This window comes from Narcine bancroftii, chromosome 2 (assembly GCF_036971445.1).
Source record: "Narcine bancroftii isolate sNarBan1 chromosome 2, sNarBan1.hap1, whole genome shotgun sequence".
Taxonomy (NCBI): Eukaryota; Metazoa; Chordata; class Chondrichthyes; order Torpediniformes; family Narcinidae; genus Narcine; species Narcine bancroftii.
In genome coordinates, this window is record NC_091470.1 from 353,408,946 (window position 1) to 353,433,174 (window position 24,229).

At 40.5% G+C, this 24,229-nt stretch overlaps 1 protein-coding gene across 1 annotated transcript in view; it reads left to right on the forward strand.

Annotated features, from left to right (window-relative positions):
- LOC138755767 (protein argonaute-2) overlaps positions 1 to 24,229 on the forward strand; it is an 80,337-nt gene that overhangs the window by 15,946 nt on the left and 40,162 nt on the right. The window contains exons 6-9 of the mRNA XM_069922336.1: positions 1,099 to 1,218; positions 4,700 to 4,822; positions 16,006 to 16,139; positions 23,570 to 23,754. Of these exons, the coding sequence (XP_069778437.1) occupies positions 1,099 to 1,218; positions 4,700 to 4,822; positions 16,006 to 16,139; positions 23,570 to 23,754 (562 nt within the window). The remainder of the gene's footprint in view (positions 1 to 1,098; positions 1,219 to 4,699; positions 4,823 to 16,005; positions 16,140 to 23,569; positions 23,755 to 24,229) is intronic.

The following is a 24,229-nucleotide window of genomic DNA, read 5'->3' on the forward strand; positions in this document are numbered from 1 at the left end:
ATTGTAGGCTGCTGGGCTGCACTTATACTCCCAGCACAGACCTGACTAAGAACCGCGCTGGAGGGCGCTGATGTCACTTGGGCGTCACGTGGTCCCCCAGCGCGGGTTTCTGAGCCCCAAGCTGGAAGGAAGGGAAACCCCCCCCGACAGCGCCATTTTGGTTGGCTGCGCCGCCACATGGCTTGCAAGCCGGACCAGTTCACCTGCCTTGTGGTGAGCCGCCACAAAGTAATCTATATCCTACATTAATTGTTTTAGACGTTACGTCTTTACATAAATCTTGCCAAACCTGCTGATCTATTGATATTCAAATCTTGTTCCCATCTTTCCTTTGACTTAAACAAACCTAATTTAGGTGCTTTTTCTTGTAACATATATGCTATTGAAATACATTTTTTAGCCATTCCATTAACAATTAACTGTTCTAAATCTGTAGGATCTTTTAAAAGCATATCCAATCCTAATTTCTCTCTTAGGTTGTCTCTTAATTGAAAATAACAAAAAGGTGTATTACGAGGAATGTCATATTTCATTTTTAATTGATCATATGACATCAACCTACCATTGTCATAACAATCTCCTAATTTAGAAATTTCTATCTTATTCCAAGTATTCAAAAAAGGATTATCTTTTGAAAAAATTAAGGTTAATCGATGGTGTTTTTAACAACAAAATATTTACATCAATTTCTAATTTAATTTTATTCCAAATATTAAGTAAATATTAAGTAAATATTAAGTGGAGCATCCCTATAGTATTCATAAACCTTGGTTCCCATTTATAAATAAATTCTTCAGCTATAGTTTCTCCGATCTTATTTAATTCAATTTCCACCCATGATGGTTTAATTTTCCCAAATAAGGAAACAAGAAATCTTAATTGAGCTGCTTGATAGTAATTCTTAAAATTTGGAAGATGTAATCCTTCTAATTCATATTTCCATGTTAATTTTTCTAATAATTTTCTTGCCATTTTCCCTTTCCAAAGAAATTTCCTAACATTTGGATCCTGAAAACTTTCTATATTTTTTTGGATTTCCAGCATCTATTCTTTAAAATTATTTCAATTGCATATTCATTTTAATTGATCTCATCACAGGTATGTAATATCGTAGCTGGACAGAGATGTATAAAAAAGCTGACTGACAATCAAACCTCAACTATGATTAGAGCCACTGCCAGATCTGCACCAGACAGACAGGATGAGATCAGTAAGCTGGTGAGTCGGTTATTGGGGTGCCCAAGGCATACTCTGATCATTTAAAGTTATTTAAAAATATATCATAATTAATATTTTAACTTGATTTGTCTCTGACTTCAGAACAACCGGAAAAGAAATGTTAATGAAAATTAAAATAGTGGAAAGTGAGAAATCATGTTAGTCATGTGTGTTAATAAAAATTGAATGCAGTAAAACTCCTGTTATCTAGAATTCAGGAGCCTCAAACAACTGGCAAAACAAAAATCAGGGAAAAGAAAAAGGTAAAAAAATAAGAAAGTTTAAAATTGGCTTGGCACACCCCATCATTAGTTTGTCAATCACCCAACATGCAATCTTAAGCAACTGGAAAATTTAATAATCCAGCATCTACCAATCCCTATAGGTGCCGGATACCAGGGGTTTTACTATATAAAGATTTTGGCCATTGTTTCCTGGTTAGTAGAAAGCTCTACTGACCCTCAGTGAGAAGTGCCTTCCTAGAACAAGATGACTGAGCAACAAGTTCCTGCTGACATTGCTATAGAGCAAGGAGGGGGAAAAAATGAAAATGCTTGTTGGAAGGGTTGCTGTCTCTTGGGTTTCATCACCCTTCAATAATACCGCAGTTGTTTCTGAACATGTGACATTTGGAAACAAGTGAAAAATTATTTAAGAAATTGGTAAAACTTAACATTGTTAGGATTGAGATTAGTTACATGTTAAGAATTGATATTTTGGGAATAGTGTGTAGTTAATTCAAACCCCACTGTGGGAGTTAAAGAATTCAAATTGTTAGCTAATAGCAATCACTCAACTTTGCTGTAATTGTTGGGGAAAGAAAAACTGATTTATCTTCATTTTACTTCTGACATTAACATTCTTCCTCTTCCCACTTGCATCTGTGATACCTTTGATTACCTCCACTACTTTCCTTTTTCCTGGTCCAAACTGGCTTAGGCTCACTTTTACCTTGCATTTTCCTTCCATTCCACCATCTCACATCAGGATAGTCTGGATGCCATCTGCTTCTTTAACCGAGGCCTAACCCTCCACCAAAGCACTCATTTGTCTAGCTTAACCTGTTCTCATATTACACACCAACTTCAATTTCACTAACTTTCTCCAGATCATAGCCCAAGCTATGTGTAGCAGCCAAATTAAGTCTGCAGATGTTGGGGTGCTAGTATGATACACAAGTGCTAGAAGAACTCAGCTGGACATGCAACATCCATGGAAAGCAATAAGCTGTCCATGCTTTGGACCAGAATCCTTCATCAGGGATCTTTATTTCATGGGCCCTCTCCCTTACATCTCTGACACCTTTGATAACCTCCACTTTCCTTTTAGTATGTTTGCAACTGTATTAGCGCTGCTTCTTATACATGCACAGATCTCAACAAATTTACACTTTTTTAATACTTTAAAATGTTGAATATTCAATGAATAACCCCCCACCTACATCGACCCCAAAAAAAGGAAAATGGAGATTTAACTTCAAAAATACAATAAACCACCGTGGATCAAAGCAACAACACCAGGACGAGCTCCAGGGACTTTAACATTTTAAACCCATATAGACCAAATAAGGGCTCCATACTTTAGAAAACAAAAGATAATTGTCACGCAAATTGTTTTTTTTAACAAAGGAATACGTGACCTCAATTTCATATACCACCTCTGCAAACCAAATAAATTTACACTTTTGCTGTCAATGGTTCATTTCAGACTCTTCCCATATCTTTTCAGGATGTCTTGGTGTCCATTTCAGACAGTTTTGTGAAACATGTCTGATACAAGTCCATAGACCTCCACCTTGTTACTTTTCCCCTTGCATCCTGTCAGGACTTTGCATTCCATTTTTTCAGTTTCCCTGTAATAACTGTTCTGATATAATACCTTCCACATACATATCTCTGAGATGCTTTTCCCAGTGGCTTCTCATTGGTATTTTATAGAGCTCCTAACTGAATATCATTTATTTCCTGAGCTTCTGATTTCACTCTCCTTGAGGGTGGATGAAGGTATGAGTGCCCTTGGTCCTTTATTTTCAACCCATTAGCTCTGCATTTAATGGATCATCCATCACAATTTCTGTCTGGTCCAACAAAATGTCACCATCAGGCACACATTCCTCTCCCCTGTCCTTTCTGCATTCCAAAGGAACATTTTCTTCCTGAATTGCTGGTTAAACACTTCAATTTCTATTGACCACTCCCTTTTTTATGGAACTAACCTGCATGACTGTTGAATTACCTCTTCCCTATTTGGATAAACTGCTTATCACAAAAAAACATAGTTGGAGTAGGAAGAATGTAACTAGCGGATTATCCTGTGCAACAATCCTTGCTCTCAATTTTATTTTATTTATTTTATTAACCTGAAGGAGAATGTAAGGCAGTGACTTTCAAACTTCTTGTTCTATTCACCACCTTAAATAATCCCTATGCCATACAGTAGGTGCTGTTTGATTAGTAAGGGATTGCTTAAGGTGGTATGCGAGTGGAAAGAAAATGTTTGAAAATCACTGATGTATCCAAATTTGGCAATAATGCTAAATAACTAAAAGGGTATGTTATAATGTAAATAGATGGTGGGTGAAAACTTGGCAATTTGTGGGGAAAGTTTGAGGTTATGCATGTCAAGAGGAATCAAAAGTTGGATTATTATCTCAATGGCAAAAGATGAGAAGTGAATGAAATATAGAAACTTCAGATTTCTTGTGCATGAATCACAATGCTGGCAGGTGCAGCAAGGAGTTAAGAAAAGCAAATGACACATTTGACTTTTATTACAAATGTGCTGGAGTTAAAAAAAAAGGAATTTTGTTAAAATTGTACAGAAAGATGGTGAAACCATATTTGTGTGCAGTTTTGGAACCCTGACCTGGGAAAATGTATGGTCATGTTGGAAGCAACCCAAAGTAGATTTTCCAAATTAATTCCTGTGATAGATTTGTCCATTCAAGAGAGGTTCAATGATATGGTTTTGTATTAGATTAGCCATTATATTGAATGACAGGTAAGTATGAGGAGTTAGGTGGCTATCTCCTGTGGTTTTTTTTTGTGATCACCATCCAGGGACCCAAACAGTCCTTCCAGATGACTTGCACTTTTCCCCACTGTAGTGTACTGCGTCTGGTGTCATGTGGTCTACTCTCATTGAAGAAACAAAGTACAGATTGAGTGACCACTAAAACTCACCATTGTTTTTGGAGTGCCTGCACAAGGAGAACTGGAGTTGTTCAAGAAGGTTGGTAACCTCCACCACTCGGGAATTAGAGATGGACAATAAGTGTTAGCCTTGCAGCAATGCCCAGTTCAAATACAAATAACTGTTAATATTGCATCTACATAGCAATTCAGTTTTGATTTGTGATCATATTTTAATCCTTTAGGCATCATGTACTTTGAATTTTAGGTCTGCAATTTCATGACTTGTTCATGACAAGTTCTGATTCAATATCTAATTCACTAATTTCAAATTTTCTTTCCACTTTCAGATGAAAAGTGCGAGTTTTAATGCTGATCCTTATGTTCGGGAATTTGGAATCGGAGTGAGAGATGACATGACAGATGTTCCAGGTCGTGTTCTTCAGGCACCTTCCTTGTTGTATGGTGGCAGGGTATGGACTTCTATGATGTAAAATTAACATGCCTTTGATCAAATAAATTTGGAACTGTGTTAATCTTTAAGTAAAATATTTAGTTGAATACTCGTGTGAACTTTCTTCAGTGTTGCTTGGTAACTGCTTTCTGGTATGTCTTTCCTAGATTTTGTTTCTAGCATTTTGAGCTAAAGTTGTGATATAGCAGGTTGACAAAGTTATACACTCTCATACAACAATCTCTTGTTTAATAGTGGTTTTTAGTAAAACTGATGATGCTCTTGCAGAAGAATCCTGATTGGTTTACCTCTCTTCCTGAACTGCTTGTAGATATAGAATAATCCTGAGTAGTCTTGTCAAAATATCATTTGTAAATAAGCTGTCAGTTCATAAATTTGATAATCTGGCGCTCTCTGTAAGAAGTTTGAATGTTTTCCTCGTGACCTTTGAGTTTCCTCCAGATGTTCTGGTTTCCTCTGATTTGTAGGTTAATTGGTGTATTTTGGTGGCATGAGTCCGTGGGATGGAAGGACCCCCTACTGTGCTGTAATATTAGCCTGTAGCTGCCTGCCGCCGCAGTGATCAAACCAGCACTCCGGTTAGCGAGTGCAGCTAAAAGCTAGCAGACTGCGCAGAGGTACTGACCCTAGCAAGCGAACCAGTGGATGAATGGCAAGGGAACCTTCAGGGCCAGCGACCTCAAAATGACGCTAGCCCCTGCTGCACAGCCAACAGACGGGGACAGCATGCAGGGAAGAAGGTACCTGCACGTGGGAAACCCGCTTTTGTTATGCAAGTTGTTACATCAGCAATTGGGGCAAACAGCGGGAATGTAAGAGGTATAAAAGCCAGGCTTGAGCCCCAATAAAATAGAGCTTAACCTGACTATACTCATGAGTGTGTCTTTCTTTCGAGTAGCATGTGGCTTCAGTTGGTGACCCCGACAGTTTAGACGGCATCTGAACCCAACGGTGAGAGAGCTGGCAGCAGTCCACGCAATCACTCTCAAGCTGCCGACCTTCTGGACGAATCAGCCACGCATGTGGTTTGATCAGGCTGAGGCACAGTTGCAGATCACGGCAGAGTCCACCCAGAACTACCAGGTGATGAGCGCCCTGGACCTGAACACGACGAGCCGGGTGGCAAATTTCATCCAGGAGTCCCCATCGGAAGGTGTATACACCACCTTCAAGACTTGTTAATTAAGACCTTTGGGCTCTCACGGTATGAGAGAGGGGCACATCTGCTCCATCTTGTTGGCCTAGAGGATAGGCCCCTGCAGGCTCTCATGAACGAGATGCTGGCCCTCCTGAGTAAACATGAGTTCTGCATCCTATATGAGCAGGCATTCCTGGAGCAACTGCCTGAGAACATCCAACTGCTCTTGGCAGACGACAACTTCAGCAACCCCCCCGGAAAGTCGCAGCATGAGCAGACGTCCTGTGGAAACAGAAGAGAGAGTGCTCTCCATCCGTGGGGCTCATTGCAAAACCCCGCAGTCAGACCCATGCAGACCGATAAAGGAGCAGCACCCCCACAGGAGGTGATCCCAATGACTAGTGGTGCTTCTACCACCAGAGACGGGGCTCTGGTGGCCACCGGTGCAGGCCGCCATGCACATTCCAGGGAAACAACGGGGCCAGCCGTCACTAATGGTCATTATGGCTGGCCAACAAGATAACCTTCTGTACGTGTGGGACCACCAGTCTAGACGGTGATTCCTTCCCCTGTCAGGACAGGACACCAGAAACAGGCGCTGCCAACAACACCATCCAGACCTACAAGGTCCAACTGCAGTTGGAAGACAGTCTTTTCTCGTGGGTGTTCATGCTGGCTGCAGTGGAACAGCTGCACCTCAAGGCAGACTTCCAGTGCGTCCATTGCCTGCTCATGGACCTCAAGGGCCAGAGTCTGGTCCACTAAAAGACTTTCCAAACCTTCCCACTCAAAGACGCCAAGCTTGCAGCACTCCACCTGGACTCCATGCAGCAATCCACCTGGCTTAGTTCCCTTCAGGGCTCACCCCCAAATTCACCATGGCGATACCCTGGCACAGGCTACAGCACCATATCCTTACCCAGGGCCTGCCGCTCCATACGCGAGCAAGATGTGTTCCTCCGGAGAAGCTCCAGCTGGCGAAGGAGGAATTCGAGAAACTGGAGGAGCTCGGCATCGTAAAGTGGTCAGACAGCCCATGAGCTTCTCCCCTGCATATGGTGCCCAAGGCCACTGGGGGTTGGAGACCATGCGGCAACTACTGTTGGCTCACCAAGGCCACAACACCAGATCGATACTCTGTGCCGCATATCTAGGATTTTGCGGCTAATCTGCATGGGGCAAAGATATTTTCCAAAGTGGACCTCGTGCGAGGATATCATCAGATCCTGGTTCACCCTGAAGATTTTTCCAAGTCTACCATAATCACCCTTTTCAGCCTGTTTGAATTCCTGCGAATGCTGTTTGGTTGAAGAACACTGCACAAACTTTCCAGCGGCTTATGGATGCAGTGGGTGGAGACCTGGACGGCACCTGCGTCTACTTAGACGACATCTTCATGGTGACCAGGAACCAGCAAGAATACTTGACGCATCTCTGCAACCTCTACACCCAGCTGAGCAAGTTCGGACTGACAATCAACCCAGCCAAGTGCCAGTTCGGGTTGGAGACCATCAACTTCCTGGGCCATAGGATAATCAAGGAAGGGGCCATGCCACTACCCAACAAGATGGAGGCCATCTGGAAGTTTCCTAGGTCCAGCATGACTAAGGGGCTACAGGTGGTCGTGGGGATGATCAACTTCTACCACAGGTTCAACCCTCAGCTGCTTGGATCATGTGGCCCTTGTTCGCCAGGATGGCAGACAAGGCGAAGGACATCACATGGGGCGAGGAGTCACCAGAGGCCTTCGTGCAGGCCAAGAAAGCCCTGTCAGGTGCCACTCTTTTGGCACACCCCAGGGCAGAAGCTCCAATGGCCCTGATGGAGGATGCCTCAAAAACAGCGATTGGCAGAGTTCTGGAGCAGCAGATCAAAGGGAGTTGGCGGCCACTGGCTGTCTTCAGCAAACATCTGCGGCCCCCAGAACTGAAGTACAACGTTTTCAACAGGGAACTACTGGTGTTGTACTTGACCATCCGCCGCTTCAGGTACTACCTTGAGAGTAGGTCTTTTATGGCCTTCGCAGACCATCAGCCCTTGACCTTTGCCTTGGCCAAGATCTCGGACCCCTGGTCAGCCCGCCAGTAACATCACTTGTCTTGCATCTCGGAGTACACTACTTATGTAAGGTGTGTCTCGGCAAGTACAACGTGTTGCCGATGCACTGTCCATGCAGAGTATCCACGCACTCTCAAGCGAGTGGATTTTGTGGCGCTGGCGGAGGGGCAGCAAGACGATAAGGAGATGGCCAGGTACAGGACAGCCATATCGGGACTGCAGCTGCAGAATATCCCAGTTGCCACAGGTAAGACCACCCTCCTGTTTGATTATGGCCACTGGCCAAGTCAGACCTATCGTCCTGGCAGCTTGGAGGCGGCATGTTTTCAATTCCATCCATCAGGACCACACTACGGCTGGTGACCAGCAAATACGTGTGGTATGGATTACAAACATAGGTCAATGGATGGGCGAAGGCCTGCATGCAGTGCCAAACAGCCAAGGTGCAGCGGCATACCAAGACCCTATCGCAACGCCGAGCCTGCGAGCGAAGGTTTGACCACTTCCATGTGGACATAGTAGGACCTTTTCCAGGGGTTCTGCTACCTGTTCACGATGGTCGACCATTTCAGCAGGTGGCCAGAAGCAATCCCGCTTGCGCACACATCCACAATCTCGTGTGCCAGGGCTCTCGTCTCCTGGGTGGCGTGGTTCGGGTTACCATCCCACATAACATCAGACAGATGGGCCCTGTTCACCGCCAGCCTGTGATCTGACCTCGCCAGCCTGTGGGGCACCCAGTTGCACCACACAATGACTTATAACTGACAAGAGTATTTTGAGGTGGCTTGGGAGAAATTGCTAGAGTAGCTTGCACACACACATTTCAAAACACAGAATTTTTGCAGGACTTTTGCAGAGTGCTTTTTTAAATTTTTAAAAAATTTTTCACACTATGAACCATACTAACCAAAATATACCACAAACCTTTCCCTCTTGAATATACACAGTGTCATTTTCTTCCCTTTTCCCCCCTCCCTTCCTCCCTCCTTCATCCCCCCTCCCCACCCACTCAACGTTCAACCTATATGATACATTAAACCTATTAAACAATGTCATCACACAAAGAAAATAAACAAGGAATTTGTGTCATCTACTTTTACACACTGGGTCAGTTCATTTCGTCTTCTTCTCCTTCTGTCATTTTAGGGGGTGGAGGTCCGTGGTAGGACTTCTCTGTTGTGTTCCATGTACGGTTCCCAAATTTGTTCGAATACTGTGATGTTATTTCTTAAATTATATGTTATTTTTTTCCAATGGAATACATTTATTCATTTCTATGTACCATTGCTGTATTCTCAGGCTATCTTCTGATTTCCAGGTTGACATAATACATTTTTTTTGCTACAGCTAAGGCTATCATAATAAATCTTTTTTGTGCTCCATCCAAATAGAGTCCAAGTTCTTTACTTCTTATATTACAGAAGAAAGATCTCTGGATTTTTTGGTATGTTGCTTTTTGTGATTTTATTTAATACCTGGTTTGGATTTTCCCAAAACTTTTCCACTTTCTCACATGCCCAAATTGCATGCATTGTTGTTCCCGTTTCCTTCTTACAGCGAAAACATCTGTCTGATACTATTGGGTCCCATTTATTTAACTTTTGGGGCGTGGTGTATAGCCTGTGTAACCAATTATATTGTATCATGCGTAACCTCGTGTTTATTGTATTTCTCATAGTTCCAGAGAATAGCTTTTCCCATGTTTCATTCTTTATCTTTATGTTTAGATCTTGTTCCCATTTTTGTTTGGGTTTACAGCTTGTTTCCTCGTTCTCTTTCTCTTGTAGTTTGATGTACATGTTTGTTATAAATCTTTTAATTATCATTGTGTCTGTAATCACATATTCAAAATTGCTTCCTTCTGGTAACCTCAGTCTGCTTCCCAATTTGTCCTTCAAGTAAGTTTTCAGTTGGTGGTATGCAAACATTGTACCGTGAGTTATACCATATTTATCCTTCATTTGTTCAAAAGATAATAATTTATTTCCCGAAAAACAATTTTCTATTCTTTTGATCCCTTTTCTCTCCCATTCTCTAAAGGAAAGGTTATCTATTGTGAAAGGGATTAGTTGATTTTGCGTCAATATTAATTTTGGAGGTTGATAATTTGTTTTATTCCTTTCTACGTGAATCTTCTTCCAAATGTTGAGTAGATGGTGCAGTACAGGTGAATTCCTATGTTGCACCAGCTTTTCATCCCACTTATATAGTATATGTTCAGGTACCTTCTCCCCTATTTTATCTAGCTCTAATCTGGTCCAATCTGATTTTTCCCTTGTTTGATAAAAATCTGAGGTATCTTAATTGTGCTGCTCTATAATAATTCTTAAAGTTTGGTAGCAGTAAGTCCCCTTGTTTGTACCATTCTGTTAATTTATCAAGCGCTATCCTCGGTTTCCCCCCCTTTCCATAAGAATTTCCTTATTATTTTCTTTAGCTCCTTGAAGAATTTCTCTGTTAAGTGAATTGGTAACGATTGAAATAGCTATTGTATCCTTGGGAAGATGATCATTTTAATGCAATTTACCCTTCCTATCAGTGTTAGTGCTAAGTCTTTCCAATGTTCTAAGTTGTCTTGTAATTTCTTCATTAATGGCTGATAATTTAGTTTGTATAGATGGCCTAGATTATTATCTAGTTGTATACCTAGGTATCGAATTGCTTGTGTTTGCCATCTAAATGGTGATTCTTTCTTAAACTTTGTGAAATCCGCATTATTCATTGGCATTGCTTCACTGTTATTTGCTTTGATCTTGTACCCCGATTCTTCTCCATATTCCTTCAATTTCTTATGTAATTTTTTTATTGATATTTCTGGTTCTGTTAAATATACTATGACGTCATCTGCAAATAGACTGGTTTTATATTCCTTCTCTTTTATTTTTATCCCTCTTATTTTATTTTCTGTACTTATCAGTTCTGCCAGTGGTTCTATAGCTAACGCGAACAGTGAGGGAGATAGTGGACAAACCTGCCTAGTTGATCTGCATAATTTAAATTGGCTTGATATATATATCTTCATTTACTGTCACCTTCGCCAATGGTCCCTTATATAATGCTTTAATCCAATTAATATATTTCTCTGTTAGGTTGAACCTCTGTAGTACTTTGAATAAATAATTCTATTCTACTCTGTCAAAGGCTTTCTCTGCTTCTTGTTTCCTTGTACTGCATGGATTAAGTTAATGAACTTACAGATATTGTCAGTTGTTCGTCTTTTCTTAATAAATCCAATTTGATCTAGTTTTAGTGTTTTTGGTTCACAGTCGGCCAATCTGTTTGCTAATAGTTTAGCTATTATCTTATAATCTGTGTTAAGTATAGATATTGGTCTATACGATGCTGGTGTTAGTGGATCTTTCCCCATCTTTGGTATTACTGTAATTATTGCTGTTTTGCATGAATCTGCCATGTTTTGTGTTTCTTCAATCTGGTTCATTACTTCCAGGAGAGGAGGATGTTTTATGTCTACCCAAATAATATGAATAATCCTTTTCCTTTGGATGTTGTCTCCTCCATATAATCCAAAAGTTGCATTTCCTGCATCGATTTAACCATAAATTTGGCTACTTTGTTCTTTCTGCTAGTCTTTTTTCCATTTTTTGAGTCCAAATTAAGGTTAAAGTCTCCTCCTATCAGTATATTCCCCTGTGTATCTGCAATCTTCAAAAAGGTATCTTGCGTAAACTTTAATCTTCTTCATTAGGAGCATATACATTGAGCAAATTCCAAAATTTTGAATATATCTGACACTTTATCATTACATACCTCCCTGCTGTATCTATTATTTTCTCCTCTATTTTGATTGGTACATTTTTATTGATTAATATAGCTACTCCTCTGGCTTTTGAATTATATGATGCTGCCATTACGTGCCCTACCCAGTCTCTCCTTAATATCTTGTGTTTCACTTCAGTTAGATGTGTTTCTTACACAAATGCTATATCATTTTTTTCTTTCTTCAGTAAATTTAACAGCCTCTTCCTTTTAATTTGGTTATGTATTCTGTTAATATTTATAGTCATATAGTTCAACATGGCCATTTCATACTTTGTTTACCTTTCCTTTCCGCTTCCTCATCACCACCTTCCCTTCTTATCCATTTCTGTTTTCTTTTTTTGAACGCACTGTAAGACAACACTTCTAAAACGTAAAATATTTCCACTATTCCCACATCTAAAATTCCCTTAACCCCAAATGTCCCCCCCCCCTCTCTGAGTTGCCCCTTGTCCCTTGCCAGGCAACCACATCTCCCCTCTCCATTTGGATTGCGAACCCGCTCGCAAGCGTCAACTGATTTTGCAGTGACTGTTATTCTCTCCCACCCAGCCCCCGCCAGAAAAGACTTTTATCTTCACATATAACAAAGCTCACCCTCTTAATTCACCCCTTACTTCATTTCTTCCCCTTCTTAGTTCTCACTTATACATTATTTTTCTTTATATGCAGTTTGTCGTCATTCTTGTTCTTGTTACATCTCTTCATCTCTCTGTCTGTTTTGCAGGCGTTCTGTAAATTCTCGTGCTTTCTCAGGATCCAAGAATAGCCTGCTTTGCTGCCCCGGGATAACTATTTTAAGCACCGCTGGATATCTTAACATAAATTTATAGCCTTTCTTCCATAGGATCGATTTTGCTGTGTTAAACTCCTTCCTCTTCTTCAGGAGCTCAAAACTTGTGTCTGGGTAGAAAAAAAATTTTTGACCTTTGTATTCCAGTGGCTTTTTGTTTTCTCTCATTTTGTTCATTGGCTTCTCCAATAAATTTTCTCTTGTCGTATATCTCAGGAATTTTACTAGAATGGATCTTGGTTTTTGTTGTGGCTGTGGTTTTGGGGTTAATGTTCTGTGTGCCCTTTCTATTTCCATTCCTTTCTGTATTTCTGGCATTCCTAGGACCCTGGGGATCCATTCTTTTATAAATTATTTCATATCTTTGCCTCCTTCGTCTTCCTTAAGGCCCACTATCTTTATATTGTTTCTCCTATTATAGTTTTCCATTATATCCATCTTCTGAGCTATCAACTCCTGTGTTTCTTTAACTTTTTTATCAGATTCTTCCAATATTCTTTTTAAGTCATCCACTTCCATTTCTATGGCTGTTTCTCGTTCTTCCACCTTGTCTACTCTTTTCCCCATTTCTGTCAAGACCATCTCTAATCTACTCACTTTTTCTTCTGTACCTTTTATTCTTCTTTTTATTTCATTAAATTCTCGTGTCTGCCATTCTTTTACTGCTTCCATATATATATTCTTCATAAAATTTTCTATCTATGTCAAGTCCATTCCCTTTATCTTTTATTTCTCTGTGCAGAGCTTGATGTTCTCCCTCCTCTTCCCCTGTGTCCACGACCTGTGTCCTCTACCTCTCTTCCTTGTATCTGTGTCTCTTCTGACTTTCTTGTTGGGCTGTTTGTCTCAATTTGTTGGGGTTTTTTTTAATGGTGTCTTGATGTTGGTCCTCTTCCTCTGGGCTGGTCATCTGCTGTGTCTCTGATTTCCTTTTTTAATTCTCCTCCCTCCTGTTCCTGTTATTTTCTATATCTTCCCGCTGGGAGCCCTGCTGTTGGGTCTTTCTCAGCTGTTCAAGCTGTGGAGTTCCACTCCATAGCTGGTCCCCCCTCCCGTCAGTGTTGTCTTTGTCGTGCGCATCGCAGATGCGCGGTTGTGCACCTCTGTATGGCTCCATGAGCCATCCTTGTAGTCCTGCGTTCGGTGGGTCACGACCCTTCAGGGTTTCCACTGACCTCAGGGAGTGGGCTCCTCTTTCCACGGCGGGTCCCTGCTTCTTCGTACAGGTAAGGCCTTCACCTTTCTCTTCTGGTGTCTTTCCTTCCCTTTGATTTTGGCTTTTCTTTCTTTGGTGCCATTTTCTCCACACTTTTATTTTTTATTTGTTGTGGTTTGTGTCTGTGGCTTTGCTTTTTCTTTATTTTTTTCCTTCTTTTCTGGAGAGGGTTGGTATTCTCCTACCAGCCACTACTCCATTTCGTAACTCCTCGTCTTTTGCAGAGTGCTTGATGCAGAGGAGCAATAAAGTATCGACATACAGCTTGCCTAGGAGAGCATGTAATTTTTGCAGCAGGGAGAGAACAGCTTTGCTCTCAGAGAGGGAGGGAATGAGAGAGAAGGAGCCATAGAAATCAGTTCCAGAGGGACAAGCTGGCAAACTTTGGAAGGCTGCCTGATCAAAGGAGAAGACTAGCAGTCTGAAAGGTGACCTGAAAGAGAGGATCACCTGGAGATCCCTGAAGGGGGCAAGTTGCATCAGTAAGACTGATTGAGAAGGAATCAGTTGTGTATGTCCTGGTAAAGGAATCTCTGAAAACCAGCAAAACCCCTCCTGAGTGGTAATCATTTGCCTGTTAAGCACCAAAGAATGGTGAACTTTGTTAATGCTAACTTCTGTGCCCAGTACAAGAATTGCCTATAACCATTGAGATTGGCCTGTGATTCACAGAACTTTTCTAATCTTAAATATACATTACACGTATCTGTACTTAGTATTGGAGGGGGGAGTTAGGTAGGTTAAGTAAAAAGTTAAAGTTTAATTCTGTTTTCTTATTGAAATATGATTAAAAACTACTTTTGTTTAAATAACCCGGTGTTGTGGTGCAAACCTATAGCTGCTGGTTTTTGGGGTCCTCTGGTCTCCTTAACAATAACACACAGTCAAATGGGCTGATGGAGCGCTTCCACAGGCACCTCAAGGCTGCACTCATGGCCAGACTTCAAGTCCTAACTGGGTAGACAAGCTACCATGGGCACTGTTGGGTATCCACAAGGCACCCAAGGAGGACCTCAATACCTCTTTGGCTGAACTCATTTATGGAGCTCCACTGGTGGTCCTGGAGGAATTAGCACAGTCTCCAGGTGGACCGCAGGACAGCACGGCATCTCTCCTCTGCAAACTGAGGGTAAGAGTTGGAAACCTGGCCCCGACTCCACTTGCCAGGCACGGACGTGCAACGACCAACATACCCAAAGACCTACAGGACTGTATTTTTTCATTTGCGGGGATCCACACCGTCCACCACTGCAGAGGCCGTACCAGGGTCTGTTCCACGTTGTCCATAACAATGGAGCCACGTTTGAGCTGGAGGTCAGAGGCAGGACAGGGGTCTTCACCATGGACAAGCTAAAGCAACGCACCTGGACCCTGGTGTGTGCCCATTCGAGATTCCAGCACCACACGAGAGGCAGGCCACTGAAGCCTGCAGAGACTCTGCCTCCGGGCACCAAGGATAATGTTGCTGGCTCGGAGGTGGGGGGTGGGGTTGTGTGGCGCCAGCGATCAAACCGGCACCCCAGGTGGCGAGTGTACCTAAAAGCCAGCAGACCGTGCAGTGGCCCTAACAAGCAATCTGGCAGATGAATGGCTGGGGCAGCTTGAGGGCCAGTGAGCCCAAAATGGCACTGGGCCCCGATGCAAAGCCAACAGGCAGGGACAGTGCATGGGGAAGAAGGTATTGTCATGCAAGAAGGTACCCGCGGGCGGGAAACCCGCTTTTGTTATGCATGTTGTTACGTCAGCAATTGGGGCAAACAGCGGGAACGTGAGAGATATAAAAGTTGGGCTTGAGCCCCAATAAAACAGAGCTTAACCTGACTACATTCGTGTTTTCGAGAAGCACGTGGCTACAAGCCAGTGTATATAATAACACTGTCTGAAATGCTCAGAGATTAGACTTGAAATCATTCAGGTGGAAATAGTCACAGCCGTAACAATGATTTAAACATGACAATAAATTAATTGCAAAGAATAAGCTGCATGAATTGATATAGAGGTGAGCTTTTTATTCCAAATGTGCTTTGTTTATTTTAATTTTTTTTTTAAGTTAATTACTTGTATATTTTATTTGGACTTCTCCAGTTAAAAGGTTAAGAGAAGAATGGCCTCCATGGCTATCTATACTTGAAATTAAACCAACTATTTTATTGACTTTGATGCCTGATTTTTGTGTTGTCTCCTTTTCTGTTGCAGAACAAGACTATTGCTACTCCAATTCAAGGTGTATGGGATATGCGAGGTAAACAGTTTCATACTGGCATTGAAGTCAAAGTATGGGCTATTGCCTGCTTCGCTCCACAGAGGCAGTGCAGAGAAGATACACTCAAGTAAGAAATGAAGTTGATCTACATTATTCTTAAATGCATAAAGTTAAACAAAAGAACAAATTAGGCATATTGTTACAAGATCAAGCCAGCAACCACAAAGAAGGCATATCACACAGGGGTAAAGATGAACAATTACTTTATTAACAAAAATTCACCTTCAAACTTTATTTCAAAATCCCCCCTTTATAACAATGCCCACTAGTTACTATGCAAATTCCTATAACAGTGTAAAACCAATAAATTTCCCAGCCTAAATATAACATATATAATTAAAGCCTGTTATATTTTCAACCAGCCCACTGAAAAACTTAGACAGAAAACAAACACAAAACTTCGATCTAAACCAAAGCAAAGATAATAAACAAAATTCAGTTTGTTTGGTAAACTGAAACCAAAAGATCTTTGAGAGAGAGAGAGAGAGAGAGCATAAAATTCAAAGTTGTCTTCTGTTGCTTGCAGAGAAAGGAACAATTGGTTTGGTCTGGATCCTTCTGGCTGCCTTCAGAATGATCATCATTTTTGAAATCTCAACATTCTAAACTGTCCTCCAGACCATGACTCATGCTCTGGGCCTTCTTCCACTCTCTCAGCAGTCCGCCTTCACCTTGGGTCTCTAAAGCAAACTGTCTCTTTTTAATATAAAACCACACAACACGTAGGCCAGTACACAACACAGAACTCTAACACCACCCCTGCTAAAAAAAAAATTTGGTCCACAAGAACAAATTTTTAACAATTAATGGAAGTATTATATAAATAAAATAAAATAAAAACTCCATTTTTTTTACAATAAATATGTGATTAGATTCATGTCTACCCAGATTAACATCTTGACAAACAATCTGCTATTACATTATCCATCCCCTTTATGTGTGTAATAATTACATCATAGCTTATACATAAGCTCCAATTCAATAACGGTCTGTTCTTATTTTTCATTTTAGACAGAAAAATTAATGGATTATGATCAGTATATATTTTTAACGGTTTTTGAGCAGTACAAATATACACATCAAAATGTTGTAACGCTAAAACAAGCGCTAATAACTCCTTCTCAATGGTCGAGTAATTTCGTTGATGGTCGTTAAACTTTTTCGAGAAGTACGAAATAGGATGTTCTACTCCATCACCATCATTCTTCTGTAACTAGCACCAACCGGTTCGTCACTGGCATCCACAGCTAAAAGGAATGGCTTTTCAAAGTTAGGTGACAAAAGTACAGGCTGATGGCATAAAATGGCCAGAAATGCTTCCTGGCATGCACCTGACCAGATAAATTTTTCTTTCTTTCCAAGTAGTTTTGTTATTGGAAGTGCAATTTCTGCAAAGTTTTTACAAAATCTACGATAGTAGCCAATCATATCTAGAAATCTCCGAAGAGCTTTCTTATTACTGGGGATAGGGAATGCAGTGATAGCCAATACTTTAGCTCCAACTGGCGCCACCTATCTCTGACCTACCACATAACCCAGATAAATTACATGGCATGTCCAAACTCACTCTTGTCCAAATTCACTGTGAGGTGTGCTTTCACCAGTCTCTGAAATAACTGCTCTAATTCAAGCATGTGTTCTTCCCATGTATCCGTACTAATTACTAAATCATCAATATAGACTCCTGTGTGCTCTAAACCCTGAATTACTGTATTAATAATTCTCTGAAATGTGCCAGGTGCATTTTTCATCCCAAAAGGCATAACATTATACTCATACAATCCCGAAGGTGTAACAAATGCAGAAATCTCCTTGCCTTTTTCTGTCAAAGGAACACACCAGTATCCTTTTAAGAGATCAATCTTTGTAAGAAACTTAGCCTTCCCCAACTTATCTATACAATCATCTATTCTAGGAATAGGGAACGCATCAGTCTTTATCACCATGTTTACCATTCGATAATCTGTACAAAACCTAATTGAGCCATCTGGCTTAGGCACCAGAACACAGGGTGAACTCCAATTTGAACTTGATTTTCAGATGATGTCATTTTAGAGCATATAATCCACCTCTTGATCCAACAATATGCTCTTTTCCTGATTAACTCGGTAAGGATGCTGCTTAATAGGCTTAGCATCACTGACCCCCACATCATGACAAGCCATAGTAGTTCTTCTTGGAACATCTGGGAATATATCCTTAAATTTCATAAGTAATGTCTTCATTTCTTCCCTTTCTGATTTAGTCAAATGCATTAACTTGGTGTCTAAGTTTTGCAAAACTATAGAATTTTACAGCCTGAGGCTTATCACTTTCTGCGCTCCATGATCTTCCACGAAACTTATCTCCGTCTTACTTTCCTCTTTAGCTAGCACCTTGGTTGGAATCCTAGTCTCCTCCTCAGTCATTTTCTCAAAGTAAGGTTTAAGCATGTTCACGTGACAGACCTGTCTCTCTCTTCGACGATCAGGCGTCTCAGTGACATAGGTGACCTGGTTAATTTTTGATTTCACCTTATATGGTCCTGAAAACTGAGGTCTCAAAGGATTTGACTGCATTGGAAGCAAAACCAATACTTGGTCGCCAGGTTTAATGTCCGTAATGTTTGCTTTTGGATCATACCGAATTTTCATTTTTCCCTGAGCAGTTTTAAAATTTTTCCTTGCCATCTCGCAAGCCTTATGTAATCTGTTTTTAAATTTGAAAACATAATCCAACAGATTTGATTGTATATCATTATGTATTCACTGTTCCTTCAACAATAGTAATGGACCCCTGACTTCATGACCAAACACCAACTCAAATGGACTAAAGCCAAGAGACTCCTGAGTTGTCTCTCTAACAGCAAACAATAACAAATGGATTCCTTCATCTCAATCCTTTTTATTTTCCACACAATAAGCCCTCATCATATTTTTCCACAGTTAAGTGGAACCTTTCCAAGGCCCCTTGACTTTCAGGATGAGAGGTAGATGACACAGTTTGATGGGCTTCCAATTCATACACCACCTGTTGAAATATTCCAGACATAAAATTACTCCCTTGGTCCGATTGAATTTCCCTTTGTAGGCCAAACAGTGTGAAAAATTTTAGCATAGCCTTCACAATCGTTTTCACTTTAATGTTTCTCAGGGGAATAGCCTCTGGAAACCTTGAAGCTGTGCACATGATTATTAACAAATATTCATTTCCTGCTTTGGTGTTTGGCAATGGGCCAATACAATCCACCATCACTTTTGAGAAGGGCTCCCTGAAAACAGGGATGGATTGTAAAGGTGCCACTGGTGGTCCTTGATTAGGCTTGCCCACCAGTTGACAACTGTGACAGGTTCCACAAAAGTTCACAACATCCTTTCTTAATTTTAGCCAATAAAACTGTTTCCTTATCTTTTCTACCATCTTCTTCACTCCAAGATGACCTCCTAAAGGTGTACTATGAGCCAACTTTAATATTTTATTCCTGTAGTTTGGGAATGACAACTTGCCTTATTACTGCCCAGTTTTCACTGGCAGGTATCACTTGTGGTCTCCACTTTCTCATCAATATTCCATCTTGAACAAAGTAACCTCTGGCACAGTTTCAATTTTCTGGTTAGACAGAATCTTATCTCTTATCAGGATCATGCTTTTGTTTGGCTATTAATTCTTCTCCTGACATCAGCAAATCTGGATTCTTAGGTTTGTCCTCCGTGCTTGTCTCCACTACAGGATGATCACAGACTTTCTCTACCTCTACCTTTTTTTCTAGACATGGCTCTAGTAATGGCACACGCAGAATAGATTTCCAAATCCGTTTCAGACTTATAAACCAATGGCTTACTTGTGAGTTTCACCCCAGATATGACTTTATCCTCTGCTAAATCATTCCCTAACAAAAGAGAAGCTCCATCCACCAGAAGACTTGATCTTATCCCTATTGTGACCAAGTCCCTATTAACTAAGTCTGATTTCATCACTATTCTATGCAAAGGTATAGGCTCTGCTTCACCGCCTATCCTTTAATTAAATTCACATCTCCAGTATCGGTCTCCTCACCAAAATTCAAAACGTTGCTTAATACAAGTGATTGGGCTGCTCCAGTATCCCGCAGGATTTTAATTGGCACTTGATTGGATCATTCTTTAACTGAAATGAAACCTTCAGTCATGAATGGTTTAAAAATATTCCTAACTTTCTCACTCTAAACACAGGCAGTTGGTACTACCCCTTTCTCTTTTTTCCTTTTCAGTACAGGACAATTTGCTATTATGTGCCCTGGCTTCTTACAATAGTGGCAAATAACACGAAAATTTTTCCTTCACCCATTTCTCTTCCTCTCTTCCTTTAACCTCACTTCCAGATCTTCATTCTACTCTACTTGGATTATCATTCATCAGTATTCCTTTGAAAGGTTTTCCCTGGTGGGTGTCCACTTAGGCTTGTGGGTTAAAGCATATTTCTCTGTGAATTTAGCCAATTCTTGCCAAGTTTTTATATTTTTCTCTGCCAAGTACACTTGAATATTGTCAGGAACACAATTTTTAATCTCCTCAATCAGAATGATTTCCCTCAATAAATCAAAGTTATTTTCTACTTTCATTGCGACACACTACTGTTCAAAACACACAACCTTCCTATAAGCAAATTCCAGGTTAGATTGGGTTGCTGCTTTTTTTAAACTCCTAAACTTTTGTCTATAAGCCTCTGGGTTCATAAGATTGGAGTATAGCCTGCTTTACAAATTCGTAATCAGCTGCTTGTTGTACAGTGAGACACTAGTACACCTGTTGGGCTTTCCCTTTAAGAACACTTTGTTGCAAAAGTGACCACCGGTCTGGTGGCCATTTTAAATTTACTGCTACTTTCTCAAAATGCTGAAAATACTGGTCTATTTCAGCTTCCTCAAATAGAGGAACTAACCTCACCTCTACTGACCAGAAACCTCTCCTCCTGACCAGCACGTGGGTTTTGAGCTTCTCCCTCTCCTTGCATTAGGGTCAGCTTTAATTTAGCTAGTTCTAGCTCATGCTTCCGTTCTTTCTCTCTCTCCTCCATTTTTGCCTGCCTCACTGCTTCCTGTTTGGCTTTCCTTTCTCCCTCTATTTTTTCCTCTCTCTCTCCTCCATTTCTGCCTGCCTTACTGCTTCCCGTTCGGCTTTCCTTTCTACCTCTCTTTTTTTCTGCTAACTCTAGTTTTCTCAAAGCCAACTTTACTTCCTCTGAAGTTTTATCTTTTGGAAACTGTTCTAATGCATCTTTTTTAAATACTCCCTTTCCTACATAGTGCTTAACAATCTTTCGGGCAATTTCCTTTTTTTTCCATCCCAGTTCTTACTGTAAGAAGTTTTGACGCCAACTATAACCATCAATTCTGACTTTTTAGCCATTTTTAAATTAACCACTGAAGGGTTAGCTATGAACTGGTCAATATTCATAGTTGATGGTTTTTCTGCTGGTGATTTATACACTCACCGTTTATTTTTAATTTCAAGCTGGAGGTTGAATCAAACTCAAACGACTGATAACTAAGCACAAGTCAATCGCCCCTAAAGCTTCCAAATTGGTTTGATCCTGGACGATCCCCCCCAAATTATGTTACAAAATCAAACCAGCAACCACAAAGAAGGCAGATCACACAGGGGTAAAGATGAACAATTACTTTATTAACAAAAAAATTCATCTTCAAACTTTTATTCAAAATCCCCCCCCCCTTTTATAACAATGCCTACTGGTTGCTATGCAAATTTCTATAACTGTGTAAAACTAATAAATTCCCCAGCCTAAATATAATATATGTAATTAAAGTCTAAGTTATATTTCCAACCAGCCCACAGAAAAACTTAGACACAAATCACACAAGTCTCTCAAAACTTTGATCTCAACTGAAGCAAAAATCATAAACAAAATTCAGTTTGTTTGGTAAACTTGAAGCCAAAAGATTTTTGAAAGAGAGAGAGAGCACAAAATTCGAACTTGTCTTGTGTTGCTTGCAGAGAGAGGAACTACTGGCTTGGTTTGGATCCTTCTGCTGACTTTAGAAAGTTCATCCTTTTTGAAATCCCAACATTCTAAACTGTCCTCCAGACCATGACTCATCCTCAGTCCGTCTCCCACTCTCTCAGCAGTCCATCTTCACCGTGGCTCTCTCAGGCAAACTCACTTTTTAACATAAAGCCACACAACACATAGGCCAGCCAATACAGAACACAAAAATCTGTAACATTATGAATGTTACACCTTTTCTTTCTCCTAGATTAATGAACACTGGTAAAGTGGAGAACCAACATAATGTTCTGTTAAAGCTTGGAAATGGGAAAAGGGAGGAAGTTTCCACCAAAATGTTAAAGTAGATATACCTAGTTACGTAAAATTCATATTATTATTTTAAGAATACATTATTCAGTAATTGATTTGTCCATACAGCAAGGGAGCAATTGGGTTTGGTTTCTTATCTGTCTAGGCATGTTAGAAGGGAGTTGAGATTTGACTTCTGCACCCTGATTTAAGCAGAAACTGTCAGCCAAGGTTTTTCTTTTAATTATCCCAGTGGCCCTTGCTGTTATTGTGTGCATGGATGGGAGGCAAAAGCATAGCTGCAGTTAGACGAAGTTGTTAGCCTTGAGAGAGGATGGGAGGAGAATCTAGGACTATTATTTTTCAATGAATAGGCACTCTCATTTCTTTTTGTTCAGTTGCCTCTCTCTTCCCCCCCCCCCCACACACTTTTTCTATTTCAAAGTATGTAAAAATAAGACAAATTTGTTGATTGTTCCCCATTCATCTGACTTGCCACCTGCAGGTCCAGAAGGATCTGTCCAGTTGGCAAAAAGGCAAACATTGAGGGGGTGGCAAAGCTTTGAACTGTGACAAGGCTTCAAGCAATATAACATGGGCAGGTCAGAAAAAAATCAGCACAAAACTCTCCTCCCAACTTTTGACAGTGATCAAGAGTCCTCCTGTGACTTAAGTGTCACTCAAATTTCAATGGTTCACTCTGAAATAATCAAAAATTTTTTAAAAAGTTCAGTTTTAAACAAAATTAGAAAAAAAATCAAATGTTGGTTCAAAGCTTAACTTCAACAATATTAAAAGCAGTCTAATCAAAAATGTCCTACCTCGTTTTCTTAATTTTCCCATTTACTACACCCCAAGAATTCCATAGCACAGAATCTAAGAACAGATCCCACCCTCTTTCCTTCCTGCCCCCACCCCCCCCAAATAAAATTCCCTGTCATGTGTTGGAGAGCATTGGTAAGCCTGTTTACCTCCTTTGGAATCCATGCAGTGCCAAAGGGAGAATGCAGCCAGGAAGTAGCATTTGAAGCTCCATCAGTAAAAGAGTGTCAAATATCTGCTGCTACTATCGGTTTGGTGCACAATGAATCAAAATCCAGGCTAAGATACTTTTTCAGAGTTCAAAATACAGAGCTATTGATAATTGCTCCCCAGATAGTTTATGACGTAAATTTCAAAAATTATCAGGAAAGCTTGAAGAGTAATTGTATTGTTTTCTCTTAGAGCATTTACAGATCAATTAAGAAAGATATCCAGGGATGCTGGCATGTCAATACAAGGTCAACCTTGTTTTTGTAAATATGCCCAAGGTGCAGACAGTGTAGAGCCAATGTTCAGGCATCTGAAGAATACCTATGCAGGACTTCAGCTGGTGGTGGTGGTGCTTCCTGGAAAAACTCCAGTTTATGGTGAGTAAGTTTTTTGTTTGAAGGTATCTGATTTTTAAAAAAATGTTCTTTCTTGATTTTTCTACATATGAACCGCTTAGACTTTTCAGAAAAGTTATTTTCTCTAATCATGTATTACTTAGCTCAACTATGGTTCTCTTCTTTCCATTATTACTGCAGCCCTAAAATCCCTGCTTAAATCAATGAAGTGACAAACTGAAGTTTCTCCTTTCTCTCTCTCTCTCTCTCTCCCCTCACCTTCACCACCTCCCCCCAATCCTGACCACATATCCCCGTAGTCACACTCTGAGTTATGTATTTAGGAAGGAGTTCTGTCTTTTCTCTGAAATAGATTATACTTGTGGAGTATAATGATTGCTGACTCTATCCCAATAAGTTTAGGACTTGTGTATATGACAACTATGTGATTAGCTATCAATTAAACAGCTATGGCAGAACACCTCTAAGTGGTTAATTGCATTGCTCTCTTATGTTA